The sequence below is a fragment of the Rhynchophorus ferrugineus genome, unplaced genomic scaffold (genome assembly GCF_030347505.1).
Source record: "Rhynchophorus ferrugineus isolate W39M unplaced genomic scaffold, kcgeb_rfMv2 rfM1, whole genome shotgun sequence".
Taxonomy (NCBI): domain Eukaryota; kingdom Metazoa; phylum Arthropoda; class Insecta; order Coleoptera; family Curculionidae; genus Rhynchophorus; species Rhynchophorus ferrugineus.
Window position 1 is genome coordinate 41,397,740 of NW_027472580.1, and position 17,770 is coordinate 41,415,509.

Consider the following 17,770-nt stretch of genomic DNA (forward strand, 5'->3'; position numbering starts at 1 on the left):
AACGATGAAGCGGCAAAATTTTAAGCGGTACAGTATGGCTTTCCCGTGTTTCGTATTTATATTTGCCTGAATTATTAATAAGACACAGGGGAGAAAACACCAAAAAATGATTATTTGATTGTATCGTCACAGTCTTTAATTGAATTGCTGATATGAGTTAATCGGTATATCAATTCCGACAGGAAATTAATTAATTTATTTCTGCTTGTGAATTTTATTAAAGTCGTTTATAAAATATGTTTTTGTATAAATAATTTAAAATATATAAGAGTTGGATCTTACTTTAAAATTATGTTTATTATTTATAGTTACTAATTAACTTATTTTTCTGGACATATCATCATTAACCATGTATTAAGAATGTTGTTTTGGTTCTGGAAATAATGATTCATTGAGTATTTCTCTGCTTTATAATTATTATATGTATGCTGTAACAATTTTATCTTAAATTATTTTTCCAGAACACCAATTTGGACTTCGTAATAAGATGGAACAAACGAACAAGTGCATATACTTGTAAACAAAATAAACGCTGACCTAAATGCAAAAAGATATTTTTCAGCTGCGTTCCTAGATAAATCTCAGGCCTTTAATAAAGTATTGCATACAGAATTGCAGGTTGGATTAAAGAATCTTCTCCCTCATTCGGATTATGAGCTACTAAAATTTTACTTCACAGATCGTCATTTTACAGCAAAATAATGCGATGAACATACCGAATTGCATGCAATATATTTAGGAGTTTCGCAAGGTAGTATACTGGGTCCAATACAATATCTTATATACACAGCTGCTCTACCTTCAACAAACATAACCACTGTGGCAACATACGCAGACGTTACGGCAGTCTTAACTCATGAAGATCCAGCTATAACATCAATGAACTTAAAAACACTCTAAAATCAAATACAAATCCAGTCATATTAGTTTTACGTTGCATAGAACATGTCCAGCATTCAATAATTGTCAACACCCGCAAGCAGAGGATGCTAAATATCTTGTTGTATAAATATATCAGCGCCTAACTTGGAAGCAGCATATACTCTTCAAACGGAAACAACTTGGACTTAAACTCTACCAAATGTATTGGCTTATAGGACGCAAAGTTATCATTAGATAACAAGATATTAATGTATAAATCTATACTCAAGCGTATATGGTCGTATGGAATACAACTACGGGGAATCGAGAGCAAGTCTAATATGTGACACAACGCGATATTCCTCTAAAACTAATAACGGGCGTAATACAACATGTATGTGTGAAGTATTTCGAAAGATTGTCAGTGCGTCCTAATGTACTCGCTAATCAGCTAAATATGCGAACTGACAGTCTAACACCATCGATCTGTTTATTGGACATATTATAGAGTTCAGATAACACTTTGAAATAAGACTAATTAATTAAAATAGTATTTTGTACAAGAGATCACTTAATGAAGTTATTTTGTACATGTCATGTATATATAATATAATCATAACATATACTTATTGCTCTCTGGGCAGACTGTGGAACTACTAAGGATAATAATTAAAAAACATCTTTTTTCGAACCCCTGATTACTTTTTAATTAACAAAAAAAATTTTATTTTAAGTATCATAATTTTATCATAAACCCTCGACTACCGTATATTCCAATACAAATTTTAGTATAAACGTTTAGTAAAACTGAATATTCTTTTACTCACTAAACTATTATAAGTTAAAACAATTGAGTGTTATGAAATGTCGCTATAAGAGGGTTTTATATAGAACAAGACACTTTTTCGATTATCATGCTATTATGTTCACTATCAGAGAACAACTTTTTTTAAAATATATTAAATTGCAATATGCTTTCAGATTTTATAAAATCCGAATATTATATATGTTCAGATATAAAAAAAATAGTTTTATAAATTATAAATTATATTTATTCATCTTTTTATAAATGTATTGGCGAATTTAATTTGAAAATCAGCTGTAAATGCAAAGTAAAGATGTCGCTGTTATAGCTAACAATTTGCATTTGAACAAATGAGACTTTATGTTGAACATGTTTGTTTTATAAATAAGTTTTTATAAATAAGTTAAGGAATTAATGAATTATTTGAAAATAGTATCGTAATACAGCTTGATTGAAAATGATATCAAAGGTATGAGAATATGAGATGAGAATCTGAATATGAGAATGCTTAATATGTATTTGCAGATATCCTAATATGATTACTATTGCTAGAAGATATCAAATAACACTTGCTTAATGAAATAGGAGCAGTAAAAAAATGTAGTGGGTAAACTTTAAGCTTCTATGATCTCAAATTACAATAATCACGGTTAGGCCAAAATAATATTTATATAAATACGATAAGTGGAAATACGGAAAATTATAATTTACTACTTACGTTTTGTGAAAATGCTCTGTAACTTAGTTGCAAAATATTAACGTATGTTATTATTAATTATATATTATTATATTATTGATATTATTTATTTAAATGATTTATTATATAATTGATTATGTATATTTTAAAATGCAATAAAACTGTTACTAACTTCAAGGTCCACTTTTAAATTAATGTGACAAAATAATTTCCTATTAAATAAGATGAGAGCAAATTTAGAAAATTAAATTAAGCTATTTATAAATTAGCACAAATGCTCTATATTTAGTTTAAAAGGTTTTATTTTAGTCAATTTAATACAATAAAATTTTGGAAATGGGAAATATGATTTTTAAAACATTTTTGAATCTATATTTACAATTCACCACAAAAATAAAATTATTTAAATCAGTTTAACGAGATTTTTCAGTTAATTTCAGTTAATTGCTACAAAAGTAAAATAGTGTAACAATAATTATTTTAAATTTTTTTAAATTGATTAAATCATGTTGACATTATTACTAAATAAGGCATAATTTTGTAATTTTAAGAATCTTGAACAATATATTTACTAAAAAATGTCAAAATAATAAATTTTAGTGTAGTAATATAATATTGTTTAATAAAATGCAATAAGTTAAGTAGAAACACAATAACAATGAAGTAATAAATGTACATGTGTAAATAATTTAATAAAATAATTTAGTAATAAATATAAATGTATATAAATGTAGGTGACAAATGTACTGGTACCTTTAACAATGCAGAAACCAGTTTATGTGGGATAGTTGATTCTATAAATGATGACGACGATGTACTAGATAGGAAAAATTTTAGGAAAATTTGAAGTAATTGACGCATCTTGTTTTGTTCTTTTATATTTAGTAATCTAATAGATACTGAAAGCTATATGAGGTCCAACTTTTGTCCATGTGTAAGCGTTATTTAACATAAAGGATTTAATTTCATTATCTCTAAAATCTCTAACGTAACTTTGGAATATCTTGAAGGAATTTATATCGTTCGCAAAAACTATTCTTGCCATTAGATTTGTATGTTAATTGAAAATACTTATTTTATAAAATCTCAGCACAACTAACTGTTTAAAATAAATAAGTCAGATTTAAATGACAGATATCCAGTTTTTAAAATCTGTTATTTAAATGCGCACCTGTCTTTGTGGAGCGAAACCCTATTTGCACAAACAACAGGAAAAATTCAAATTCCTGCAAATTGTTTTGGGGATTAAGCCGATTAAAAGGGGATAAAGGAGATCGCCTTAATGACAAATAGCGTATTGGCGAATTTAATATCAGTTTTTGCCCTTTTAGGGGAGCATTAAAAGTTGTATTCGGAGTAATGGTGGGGATTAGGCGAAAAAGAGGCTATCAGGGGCGGGTAACTTTTCTCATTTTATTAATTGTAAGATATCCGTTTTAAGTGGCATACTTTGAGGTATTTAATGCCGGAGACGATAATGAGACCGAAACCACTTCTTCGCGAATTTAACTAGATGCAATTTACGTATAATACGAGTAATGGCCTGGGTTCTTTTTTAGTTTTTAATAAATGTACTTTTATTTTATTCTTTTTTAGATTTAGTTTTAATAGTAAAACAGTAGCCGAAATATGTACAAGCATAGAAGTATAGATGATCTTGAAATGCAAACCCGAAATCAAATTGAACAAATTCGGTCTGCAGAAAGAGGCTACCACGATATCAAGAGATAAATCAGAATATGAGGTAAATTACCCCCTTGATATTAGGGAGTTGGTAAAAGAAAGACGAAAAGCTAGAAGAGTATGGCAGAGAACCAGAAATACTGTAGACAATACTACTGTAATCAGACAAATCAAAAAATTGAAGAATATAATAAGAATTGCTTCGAAAAATATATAAATAATATAAGTGAATTAAGCCCGAAAGCAGAGCAAGATTACACGCTATGGAAAGCAACTCGGATATTTAAAAAACCAATTATTAGAGTACCGTCTATTAACAATAATCAAAATGAATTGGTTCGACGCAACGATGGAAATGTTTATGTGAGTTACTGGCGAATTCGAGTCTTCCATGAAGGGACATTCTCAACACTTAAACCTATTTAGGTTGGAGTTCCACAGGTTAGTGTCTAAGGACCACTCTTATATCTGCTTTATACTATTGATATCCCAACAACAAAAGAAACAGTACTCGGAAAATTTGCCGACGACAGAGTTAACATGGCAGAAGATGTATCTGTGTCTAAGGCTGTAGAAAAAGTATAAGTAGCGGTCAAAAAGGTCTATAAATGGACTAGAGACTGGAAAATACAGCTTAATAGCTAAACATTTTGAAAGTTCTTTGAGAGTTTGATCTGGGTTTTCAGCCATTGTCTTTCATTTTATTGTCTTTTAACTTTTTGGTCCTCCAAGCGATTATTTGTCATTTAAGCCAAAATCATCACTTCAAACGTTTGCTGAAAGCAAAATCGACAGTAGTGTTATGATGAAGCCGCTTATCCACTACAAGATCACACCACAGGATTCTAATAGTTTCTGATACGCTTTGGCAGCAGATTTATTTAAATCAAATACCAAAAGCAATGAATGTCGAAAATACAATTTTGAGCGTTCCAATATTAGCGCCTGTATACATATAGAACTCTAGACTATTAAATGTAAACGTGCTACTTTATGTAGGAAATGTCAACAACATCAAACTTAACAGATATGTTAAGTTGTTTAACAGTTATTTACATTGAGACTTTTTACGATGCATTTTCATTCATTTCATAAAATTCATTTTCATCAATAAATATCGCTGGTCAAAGTACATGCCCTTAAATGTCACCTATATAGTATATGGCTCACACCTGATATTAGGTCTTATATAGTTTCAATGATATTAAATGATATTTGGGACAACTTTTTTAATAATATTAATAAATACACTTCCTTTTCAGTTGAGATATGCTGTCTATAACTGATTTTATAGGATTTAAAAAATAGTGTATATTAATTTACTGTGACCTACTAAAAAGCATTTATAGATTAAAAAGTTAATTAGTTATATAGTTCCATAAAGGAAACATCAAAATTCTGAGAAGGGAATATTCTAACTTTATTGCACTTAGAAGAACATTCGGTGTCGGCGAGGCTTTTCAACCTCATGTCACTGACCATGAATGCTGTCCGACTGTGTTAATGGAAAGCCCTATATGGAACGACCTCAAGTCACATTAGGCCCATTAGGTGGCAAAGTATCCACAAATAAGTACCGTAAAGTCATTACCTAACACTACGTATACTACTGCCCAACATTGCAATCTAACAGATATCGCTAGGCTTAAATATGCAATGTTATGATTTGTCACATATGTCATTTTATTTTATTGACATCCAATTTCAAAGCTATACATACTCTATTATTATGAAAGTCTATATATCTTTCGTCGTCGTATACTTCTTTGAAACTGTCAAATTTCGTGCCTGAAAACCTGCATTTGCCTCAAAGAAGCCCCTGAAAGTCAGCGTTTGCTGGTGGATATTTATGGTGTGCATACTATAAAAATATGCATAACCATAAAAAATATATGAAGCGTGGTTTTGAATGTTCAAAAGTGGTAATTTTGATGGGCAAGACAAAGAAAGTTTTCCTAGACCGAAAATGTTTGAAGATGCGAAATTTGCAGAGTTATTGGGAGTTATTGGATGAAGACCCAACCTAAACCCAAAAACAATTGGTAGAAACTTTAATTGCGGCCCAAGAAACGAAAATAAAATCCCCTAAAAAGGGCTAAATATCATCTGTGAAATGATGCTTCAAAGGTATGATAGGAAATCATCTGCATCGAATAGTGACGAGTGATGAAATCCAATCCAATCGTTTTGCAGGAAAATGCCCTGTGTTTAGTAGGGCCAGAGTACCGTGGTGTATTACGAACTGTTGAAACCTGGCGAAACAGCTAATAGTGATCGCCGATAGTGACCGACAACAAATTATCAATTGGAAAAATGCATTGATCGAAAAACGTCCAGAATGGGTCCGCAGACGATAAAGTGATTTTATAGCACATCACATAAAGCAAAACCAGTCAAGGAAGCGTTTAAAGAACTTTTGGCATTAATGGGACACGGTATTTTACAAGGGACAAACAGTCTTTTTTTATTGCAGGTATAATATACCTGAAAATTTAGCGAGATGTGTACAATAAAATGCCCAGTACTTTGAATAAATACATTTTTCCATTTTCTCAAATATTATATAGATTTTTATTTTATGTACTAGTATCTGGGTGAACATAGGACTAATTTGGACCATATGAACTTGACGACATATGGTTTAACGATTTCATTTTAATTAAACATCTTAAGCAAAGAACTCATAGATGCAGGACTATTCATACCACTCGATATATTCATTCAGGTGGTTTCATCGCAATCGGCTCAAGTCTCAATATATATATATATATATATATATATATATATATATATATATATATATATATATATATATATATATATATATATATATTGGCTAAATATTTCATGGTGTGATAAAAATACATTTTAATATTTAATGTAAATAAAATCAAACACTGCTAAATCATTCTTTGTAACTTTTGAATGTTCAGATCGATAGAAAACTGAAAAACATCACTTCCAATGATGGTTCAACTTTTTGACCGTTCTTTCTCGTCATACTGTGCGGGGTCGTAAACTGTTGCCGTAAAAACAAAGAAAAAAAAGTAATGACAAATTCCGGAAACGTTCCAGCTAGACTGTAAATTAAAGGGTTGTTTTGTCTGACGATGAAATTTTTATAACTTGTTCATTCGTTTAATGGGGGGATGCCGTATTAGATCCTAACCCTTAATTTTATTGGACAGTTGAAACGAATAAAGCTCTAATGTATCCGGTCGGTTTTATTAAATTATATTTGATAAAACGATAATAAATAATAAATATTTTTTGATCTATAGAAATATATTCTATTAAGAATTTTATATTGTTTTATTTTTGGGAGTATCTAATATATTAATTGGCTTATTTTTGCGAACATGTTGCCTCCTTTTTCGAGGAAAACGAGGGCACATGGAGATGTGAAATTTGGCACGCTTATATGGATAAAGAAGTAAATTTCAATAAAGCGAAATACGCCCAGCACCAACCAGGAATAGCTGTCAGATCAGTGACACGAAAAATAGATAAATATAAATCTCTATTTTCACTGGACCTGGCCGACGCGCTGCCAGCTCGAGCACTTATATGGTAGATTTTTTGACATTTCTGTTGTACGTAAATTAACCGCTTTAAAATTAAAATGTGGCAGCATGGTACCGCAAAATGACATCAGAACAAATTGGACGACAAATCCCTAATTTTAATATTTGAGACGATATTGAAATCGAGAATGAGTGTATTTAATCAATATTAAACGAAGTTATTTAATATTATGCAGGGTTGTCTAAGATTATGTGTCAGTTGCGGTTATTCCAGTATTACTGAATATACTGAAGAGTAATGACAAATTTGAATAAGAAACTATTAAGAATTGTATGATCATGTAAATTTATATTTTACATATTTCGTAGAGACAACAATTTAATGTGTCCGCTTTATCGAAAGATATATACAGCTGTGGTCCCATTGAAACCAAGTTAGGATCTCACGGGTTAAGGGAGGGAAATCGAGGGAAAACCTCAAATTTCAAAGTAACGTACAATATTTTCACCTATCTTTTAAATAAATATATAAAATAATCAGATATTAGTGTATAATGATAATGCTCGGCATTTAAGAAAATTTCATCTTAACTTAGATTAAGAAAATTCAAGATTAACAAGAATTGTCCATTCTTCTTGTTTACAAGGTATTAAGATTTTTGCAAGCAATTTGATTTCTAGAGAACACAGAATAGCTGACAAAAACTGTTCGTATTGAAGTAGTAATAGTAATTGATATGGTCCTGGAGACATGGTTTATCATTCTACGAGAGATAATATGGATAAACCTATATATGTATATAATAAATATTTTAATTTGTTCATCAAGAGTTAAAATGAATGATGCAAAGAATATTAACAATCATAATATACCGTAATAGAAATTTAATTCCTCAGTTGTTGGTGAGCTGTTAGTCTCCACTTGGGACATAAGACAAAGTAGTACGTAGTAGACTAACGAAAGCTATTAAAAGCGAATTAAAGTTGCGCTCTCTACAAAGACAATATTCCAGATTTACATAGAATACATAAAGCAATAGCTTTAAATGTATACATCTACTGACAAAAAAAAATAGCTACTGTATATAGATCGAAGAATGGAATAAATTGACTGCAGAATACACTGCTAAGAACGATGAATTTCCTTTTTAAATGTATGTGAAGAAATTATTATTTTAATCAGCTTAGTGTATTTATTTCTACTGTATATATTTCAGGTGAGAAATACGGATAAAAGATTATACGAATACATATACATACATAATACAACAGATAAAATGAAACTAACTACATAATTTCCATAGATCGAACACATACATGTTAACAATTGAAACTGAATGGAAATCAGGTTTAATTAAATGCAATATGGTAAAGGTTAGTTCTTGGGATAGCTTGCAAATATTTTAATATATATATATATATATATATATATATATATATATATATATATATATAAAAAATATATATATATATATATATATATATATATATATATATATATATATATATATATATATATATATATATATATATATATATATATATATATATTATCTTAATATAAATAATGCGTATTAAATTAGTTAAACAGATTATGTTGAATATATTGTCAAAATAAGTTTTAATAGTATAACATATAATTTTTAAATTGTTTCCTTTCCTCTTTAATATTATAAACATAATTAATTATTAATGTTATTTACTATTTAAAATAATGTTTGGTTGGTTTCTAGTTTTCCAATCTTTTAGTTAGCACATATCTTATGAGCTCTATAAGAATTATGTAGAACAAGTGAACTTTGTCATTGTATTGATATTTCGAGAACTGTACTATTGGTGCTTTATTTGATGAGAATAGTTTTTAGTAAATAATTTTTTGAGGAATGTGAATGCTAAATCTGGCAAATAATCTGGCTGTTGAAATAATTCGTTAATTAATCTCAGCAATTTGAAGATAAGCCAAGAGCCGATTTTTTTCGCATTCCATACACCAACACTATGACTATCTTGACAGATGCCTAATACCATATTTGCATAACCCTTTAGTTTGTTTTCTTGATTTAAGATTATAACCATGATCATGAGCCTCATTTATAATTGTCCAACTATGTAAAAAAGTTATGAATATTTTACAATATTGCACCAGCATTTTGGCTATGCTATACATTATTTTTAGGATATAAAGACAAAGAGAAAATTAAGTTATATACATATTTGAGTAGGTCCCTACAATAATTTGATATTATTAATTTACAAGTGAGCTGAATAAGTATTGAATATGTAATATAATATTAATGAATTATTTGAGAACCAAACCAAACAATATTGTTAAACTGATAAATCATAGGGTAATTTTATGTATTAATATTAATCTTTAAAATAAAGTAACTATTTTTTTTGTAACAATAAAATGTAATATTAATTTAATTTAAGAATGTTAAGTACGTATTGTAAAAACATACACTAGAGGCTACCAGTAGAAAATGTCGTGTTGCTTGAATGCTTAGTTTAAAAGTTACAATGGCTTTAGTAAAAATCCTTGTTAAACAATGTTATGTCATCTACCATAATGGAATGTCATATAAACTCCGATGTTTTGGTACCGAAATAATCAATAGAAACGCATTGTTTGGAACTGTTCAAGAGAAATAAAAATTATTTATTTCGCCGGTATGTAAAAATGCATTAAACATAGATAGCGGATCACACTTGAATCCAAATGGTGCGATTGAAGAGTTTCAAAAGATCAAATTTGTGAACAAACATCGTTCTTGGAAGAAATTATATTGATGAATGAAAGATAATTTCAGATAAGCTATTGTCCCTAGATAGATTGCAGATGTGTTGCACACGAATCTTTTTCAGCTTCTTCAAAAACACTACGTATCAAATAGAAAGTGTTTAATAAACTAGTATAAATATGATCGTGCATTCCTTTGGTGAATATACCTCATAATATTGAATTCATCACCACAAAAAATATCTCAAAGGACTATCTAAACACCGGATTTCTCGAAGATCTCCGGAAATGAATGAAATTAAAATATTACTATATAGAAGTTTACTACATTATTGAACCCAATATGATATGTCTAGATGCATATCGAAGGGTTAGTGGTATCTTTTTATGTCATCGGTTAATGATATAGGAATTATCCTGATATTATGTATACTGATTAGTTATGCATGAATTATACTTTGTATGGTATTAATGATGCATAGTTTTCGAATATCTGAAGAGGCTAATGTAAAATTACAGTGCGACAAAAGGAATAGAATCATGATCATAAAGATATTTTATATACAGTAATAAGGTATTTCGATGATATAATATAATCATAAAAATGGTGTATTTATATTTCTTTCCAACATGTGCTTGCAAATTTTTTTCAACCGTGACATAATTGCGACTGAGATGTACTTATTTGTTTTCGAACTTTCTTTAGGAAAGAAACGGAAAAAGATAACTGCTGTAATTTATTACCTTCAAAATAACAGTTTCATTTTGAACGATGTAAAATTATGTTTTCATTTTATATACTTAACTTGAATGTAAAGAGGAATGGAGTAATGACCACTAAATATTTATATCGTGTTTTATCAATCAATCGTTATCAACTATTAATTTTTTTTTAATATAATTATATTTATATTTATCGCTACTAGGAAATATTTTATTATTAGAACTATTATTATTCGTTGAAACTTGAATAAAGGAAGTTTTAACACTCAAAAGGCTTGAAACAACATCGAGAGGCCAATAGTTGCCAAGAAAACATAAATTCATCAAAATATTTTACTATTTATCAATCAAAATGTTGCCATATTAATGAACAATATATTATTATTTATAATCGTACTACAAACAAATCATATATAATATATGTAAGTATAAATTCGGTAAATTATTTTCAAGGTCGCGGCTAGGACGGCAAATTCACAACGCTAAAAATTGAAAGTACACGAATGAAACAGTCGATAGTAAGGAGTAGTCAAATCAGTCGAACCGAAAATAGCGACTGAAACAGTCGATAATAAAAAGTAGTAGAACCAATCGGACCGAAATTTATGATTGAAATAGGCTATAGTAAAAAGTAGTCAATTACTAAACAATCGATAATCGTTTTCAGTCCATAGCTCCCAACAGTAGTACAAACCCATAACTAAAAGTTGACAATGCTTTATCAGAACACCAATGTGTGATGTGATCAATCAATACCTATATTAGTACAATCCTTTAACTCCATCCGAATTTTAAGACAATCTCAGGAATTTTAATTCTAAAGCCAACTGCAGCTATAAATTTTAAACTAATTATTCGAACAATGCAACATATTTACATATCTATTTAGAAATCTTGTAGATATGTCAAGGTGGTTATCATCTAGGCATCGTACTAAAGTATTAGCAGCTGTCGTTTTTTAAGACGCATAATTAACATTCTTAAATTAACTCATTATCAACACTTTACTCTCAAAAAGTTTTAATAATTATTTTATTTTAATGATTATATTAATTCTTAACCAGCTTGACAATATCATTTTAAACTAGCATATTTGCACAAAATATATTAATATTATTTTAAATATCCAATAATAATTTAGTTTTTCTTATCAGTTAATAATTCCATATTATGGCAACGACTTACACAAATGTTTATATAACTTGATTTCCTCTCTGTTTTTGTCTCTTTTACAAAAACCTCTTCAAATCTATTTCTATACCATATGAGAGTAACTCAAAGAAAAGAAATCAACTCTTGAATATTCTATAAATAAGTATTGTTTTTTATACATATTTGGAACTTTAATATTACCTTAGAAATCTTAATTTTATGAAAAATATGGTGAAATTGTATCCAGCGGAGGAACATTCATCAAACTTGAATACACAATGAAACAATGAATTTACAAAAAAAAAATTAAAGCATCACATTTCAATCAGAGCAAAAATTGGTATAAGTATTGGTATTTATTGAATTAGGACAGTGAAACTAAACAAACCAAATTGAGAATTTAGAAATATTTTCAACGTTGAACGTAACCTGATAGTTGCAAGTAAAGTACTAAAGGGAATAATACGTGGTTATCTGTAGAAAGGATCTCAAGCTTCAAATAAATATTGTTTTAAAATATGTTCTACCCAACGTAGAGTTGAGCTAGAGACTTGTCAATACGGATCGAGATTAAAGGCTAGCTATGATTTAGATAGTGGTAATATATATCCTGTATTGATATTTATATTTCAGTTAATAAATATTATTATGGTGATAACATAATGAAATATATCTTACATAATAAATACTTACCGTTTCACCATTCTTCTTGAACTTCTCAAGAACTTTATCTAACCATTCCCACTGCTTTCGGGCATCCTCGTCCTCATCCTGTTTCTTCATCAAGTTTGTGTTTAACACAACTATTTGTAGTTTCAATGTTTTTCTTTCTATGATGTAATAACCACCTGAAAAAAAAACATATGATTCTAACAATATATAGCTAATAATTGAACAATATAAATAAATCAAGTAGTATACTTTATTAAATTTAATTAAGCTTCGAGAGAACCTGATATTATATTAACGATGCCGGAGCAATTCCACTAAAGCGGAAAGTACGTTTTCTAAAAATAGTTTCCGAACAAAATTCACTAAGTTAAGAAAGTTGTTAGTCGCCATCGAGGCCATGTGAATAAAATACGGTAATTTCATTTAGTAGTTTAGTAACTCTTCCGATGGCGATCGCTAATGGATTAAATCACCGAATAAAATAAATAATACAACCTTACCTGGAACTTTTTCCGATCCGTATGGATTGATTTTAAACCAAGATGTTCGGTGGCATTTTCCTTTTTCAATAAAATATCGCATTTTAACTAGGAAATGTAAATTTTACTGAAATATAACTAAACTTAAATAACTCTTTATGCTACTTCGAATCATTTGAGAATAATTTTACAGTAATATAAGAATTTCTTCATAAGAAATATCATAATTTTAGAGATAGTTTTCTGTCTTAATACATTTTTGAAGTAATGATTGGACAAGTGGTGTGACGTGTATTTTAAGAAACTTTATTATAATTAGTGTTGAACCATTATTCTTTTATGGCGTTGTGTATGGCTTTAATCCGTATATTTTTCGGACTGATCTATGCTTTTTAAAGTCTTTCTTGAAGGTTTTTAAACGATGTAGCCTTACATTACAAACGGTTACATAAACATTGCGTTAGAAATTAATTTTCGAAGAACTGTTCGCATTCGTAAGATCAACAATGAGCAAACTAATTATTAGCCATGAAAACAGAAAAAGTATTAAGAGCTGTAATCCTGATGAATGAAAGTTTGTTAAACTTAAGAGATCAATGTTAAACCTATGGATGTTAGAAATATGTATGACTAGTTAAAAAAAATTGGTTATTATTTTACTAGCTACTGAATATATAGGAACATAAATGTACACGTATGGAAGTTTAATGGACTGTTGAAGTTATAAATGGACAACAACAATAACAACGACAGATATAAGTGGAAGATACAGGCTATAGTTAAAAATTTTAATTATTAATTATTTCCTTTAGGTTTTCGTATTTAGGCACGTCCATCCCTGTGGTCATTTCTTTAGGAGAGAGATGTTACATCGTATGAATTTTAACAGGACTGACTACGACAATGGTACCATTCTACTGATATATAACTAAACTTAAATAACTTTTTGTGCTACGTAAATAATTATTTGCGAATAATATTAGAGTATTATAGGAATTTCTTCGTAAAATATTTCATAATTTTAGAGATCAGAGTTTCCAATTAGCTGTCTTAATATATTTTTGTAGTAATGATTGAAAAAGTGGGTTGATTTGTATTTTAAGAACCTTCAATATAAGTAGTGTTTAACTGTTATCCTTTTAGCTTTTAGGTCGTTCTGTATATATTATCTTATTTTGCAGTCTTCCTTGAATGCTTTTTAACGATATAGCGTTACATTATAAACGGTTAGCTTAACATTACGTTAGAAATTAATTTTAGAAGAACTGATCGTATGCATAAGATCAACAATGAGGAAACTGATTATTAGCCATGAAAACAAAACGTACTTTGAACTATAATCTTGAAGAAGCTACATTTGTTAAATTTGAGCGAGCACTGTTAAAGCCTTGGATATTATAATATGTCTATTAATATTAATTAAGTATGTTTAGTTAAAATTATTAGTTATTTTACTAGATACTGAATATATATGAACATGAAGGTACACGTATAAAAGTTATAAATTGGCAACAATAATGAGAACGACAAATATGAGTTTTTTCTTTTATATTCCAGATAAATAAAATTTGCCTTGGTTGATAAATCGAAGGTGTTTATAGTTAGTGGATTCCCGGAACAAAAATCACAGTTCAAGGTGTAAGGCCACTTAAAGCGGACTGCAGATACTAGACGGATTGTATCTAAGACGGATTGTAATAGCTGATGTTAGCAGCTATAGACTATTTGAATCTGGAGTCACCAAAATTAGTTAAATCATCCCATATAGAGATATCATCGAAATTTGGTTAGAAACAGCGTGATCTAAAAGATCAACAAAGACAAACTGGCGGACGAAAATACAGTTGACACTCAAAAATAATTTTACAACTATAAGCTATCTGTAGCCACGTCCATCCCTGAGGTCGCTTCTTTGGGAGGGAAGTGTTACATCGTATCACTTTTATGAGGCCTGACTACGAGAATCGTATATTCGAAAATGAGGTGGTGTGCTCAACATATATTACTAAATCGTGGTGAGACGCCTGGAATTATGCTGTTTATGTTCTTGCTTTTCTGTTTATGTTCGAATAGATTTAATTCGTCAATGTCGTTTTGTATTACCTTTCAACAAATCACCTCCACTTTCTTTAAAATAGTGTGGCGACCTTGAGGCATGTCGAATTTTACATCATGGAATAACGGTCTACAAAATACCCAGAAATCTAATCCCAGATGTTGAACACGGGCGGGGTGCCAGCAGCGCCTAGTAAAACCCGATAACAAACAGTTGGCGGCAACCTCGAGACGTTTATCTGGGATGTTATTGATGTGTATTTCAATTCATTCAGTACTCGACTATCGTTTGGTTTAGACGTGCCACCATCGACTGCCCAAGCTTTGTCTCCAGGTAACACCGCTGCCATCCGTTTTATCTAATTGTATTTTTCACATTTTTTTATATAGAAAATAAATAACGGTCACATAACGTAAACACCACTGTTTCATTTCATTTTACCTCCATTCACCGAGCCACATCATTTACTCTAAAGTGGTGACCCCGACGTGATCTTTCGCAAAATTGGGTTTGGACTCGTGAATGGAGGGTACTTGCAACATGGTGTATTTTACGTGGCCGTTATATTTTTTGTTTCAATATTTTGAATTCGATTGGTTTTCGATTTTATCTTCAATATTTCTTTTCATTTTATTTCTATTCCTTTTCAAATTCTTTCTATATTACATTCATTCAAACATTTGTTACCCCTTAAATTTTATTTTAGTGCTGGAACAATGAAACTTAAATTTCATTTCATTATTTCCAATTAATTTTTTTTATATTTTTTGTCAAAATTTTCTTTCACAATCTTTTGAACTCATAGATATTTTTACATCACTGCTTAATCATCAGCGTCTCGGCTAAACATTTCTTTCGGCGCTATGTTTAAATCATAATGTCTTCCTTCACTCGCCGTCTCTATAATAATGACAGACAATTTGATTTGAAAGGCTTTGGGCAGCTTCGGTCGGATACCGCCGTTATTTGTTTTTCCTGAATTACCGTAACGTATGTGACTATGGATTAGTCACAGAGCAGCTCCAGAAGCTAGGTACCGATTGCAGCCACCGTAGACTCGTCATGTCTTCGCCGAGGTACCAGAATTGCCAACGTTTCGTCGTCGAAGAAAATATGCTACCACGTCGTCGAATAATCGATCCTCCCACAGCGTCGATTACGGGAGCCCTGTCCGAAAAATAGCTTATTCTCAACGTCATCGATGGACCACACTCAAGTACCAAAGCGACGATGAAGCAACGGTATCTGTAGGACCGGAAGATATCAACAGCCGTACCAGATCGCAACCATACCAACCACAACCGTTTCGATTTATCATCTTTTTCAAAGCCCTTTTCATGCAGCACATTTTGTTTGGTATATAATTTTTTTTGTATTTGATATTTTTTTCATATATTTTTGTATTTTTGTTGCTTGGAGTAATTGTATGTAAAATTCTGACAGTGGAGTATTGTGGCGACCTTGAGGCATGTCGAATTTTACATCATGGAATAACGGTCTACAAAATACCCAGAAATCTAATCCCAGATGTTGAACACGGGCGGGGTTACAGCAGCGCCAACTAGAACCCGATAACGAACAGCTGGCGGCAACCCCGAGACGTTTATCTGGCATGTTATTGAAGGGTATTTCAATTCATTCAGTACTCGACTATCGTTTGGTTTAGACGTGCCACCATCGACTGCCCAAGCCTCGTCTCCAGGTAACACCGCTGCCATCCGTTTTATCTAATTTTATTTTTCACTGTTTTTTATATAGCCAATAAATAACGGTCACATAATGTAAACACCACTGTTTCATTTCGTTTTACCTCCATTCACCGAGCCACATCATTTACTCTAAAATAGTATTGAATTTTAAGTAAAATTATAGTTTTTAAGTCTTAAAATCCTATTACAATTTATAACTTACGCAGTCGGTAGAGTTTCGTGGACATTTGCGATTTCTCAATTAACAATAATAAATTCCTTTATTATATTTGTTTAGGATTTGTTCCTACTTATGTTTCTAGTTCTAGTAAAGTTTCGCTATTGGGTGGGTAGATATTGAACTAATATTTTTTTTATAGGGAGTACCGTGTATGCTATTATGTATGGAATATAATATCGTTCACTTGTCTTGGAACAATAGTCTAGATTATGTTGATTTTAATGTAAGTCCGCTCTTCTAGCGCCAAACAATAAACAGTAACTTTATTGATACATTGTCACGTAGTGAAACTCGTGTGGGTTGCTGTTCCCTATAAGGCAATTATGCTTGTTAATAGCATATTGGTATTGAAGTTTTATCATTTGGTCGTGCTTTCATGCGCAATTGTGTAATTTCAAAGGGAGTTAAATGCCAAAACTTCACCCCGAAATAGCTGCAAATTTCAAAAC

General features: G+C 30.2%; 1 protein-coding gene across 1 annotated transcript in view; it reads right to left on the bottom strand.

The window, feature by feature from the left end:
• LOC143197466 (acid sphingomyelinase-like phosphodiesterase 3b) overlaps positions 1-17,770 on the bottom strand; it is a 449,763-nt gene that overhangs the window by 82,987 nt on the left and 349,006 nt on the right. The window contains exon 5 of the mRNA XM_076405998.1: positions 12,879-13,033. Coding sequence (XP_076262113.1) covers positions 12,879-13,033 — 155 coding nt within the window. The remainder of the gene's footprint in view (positions 1-12,878; positions 13,034-17,770) is intronic.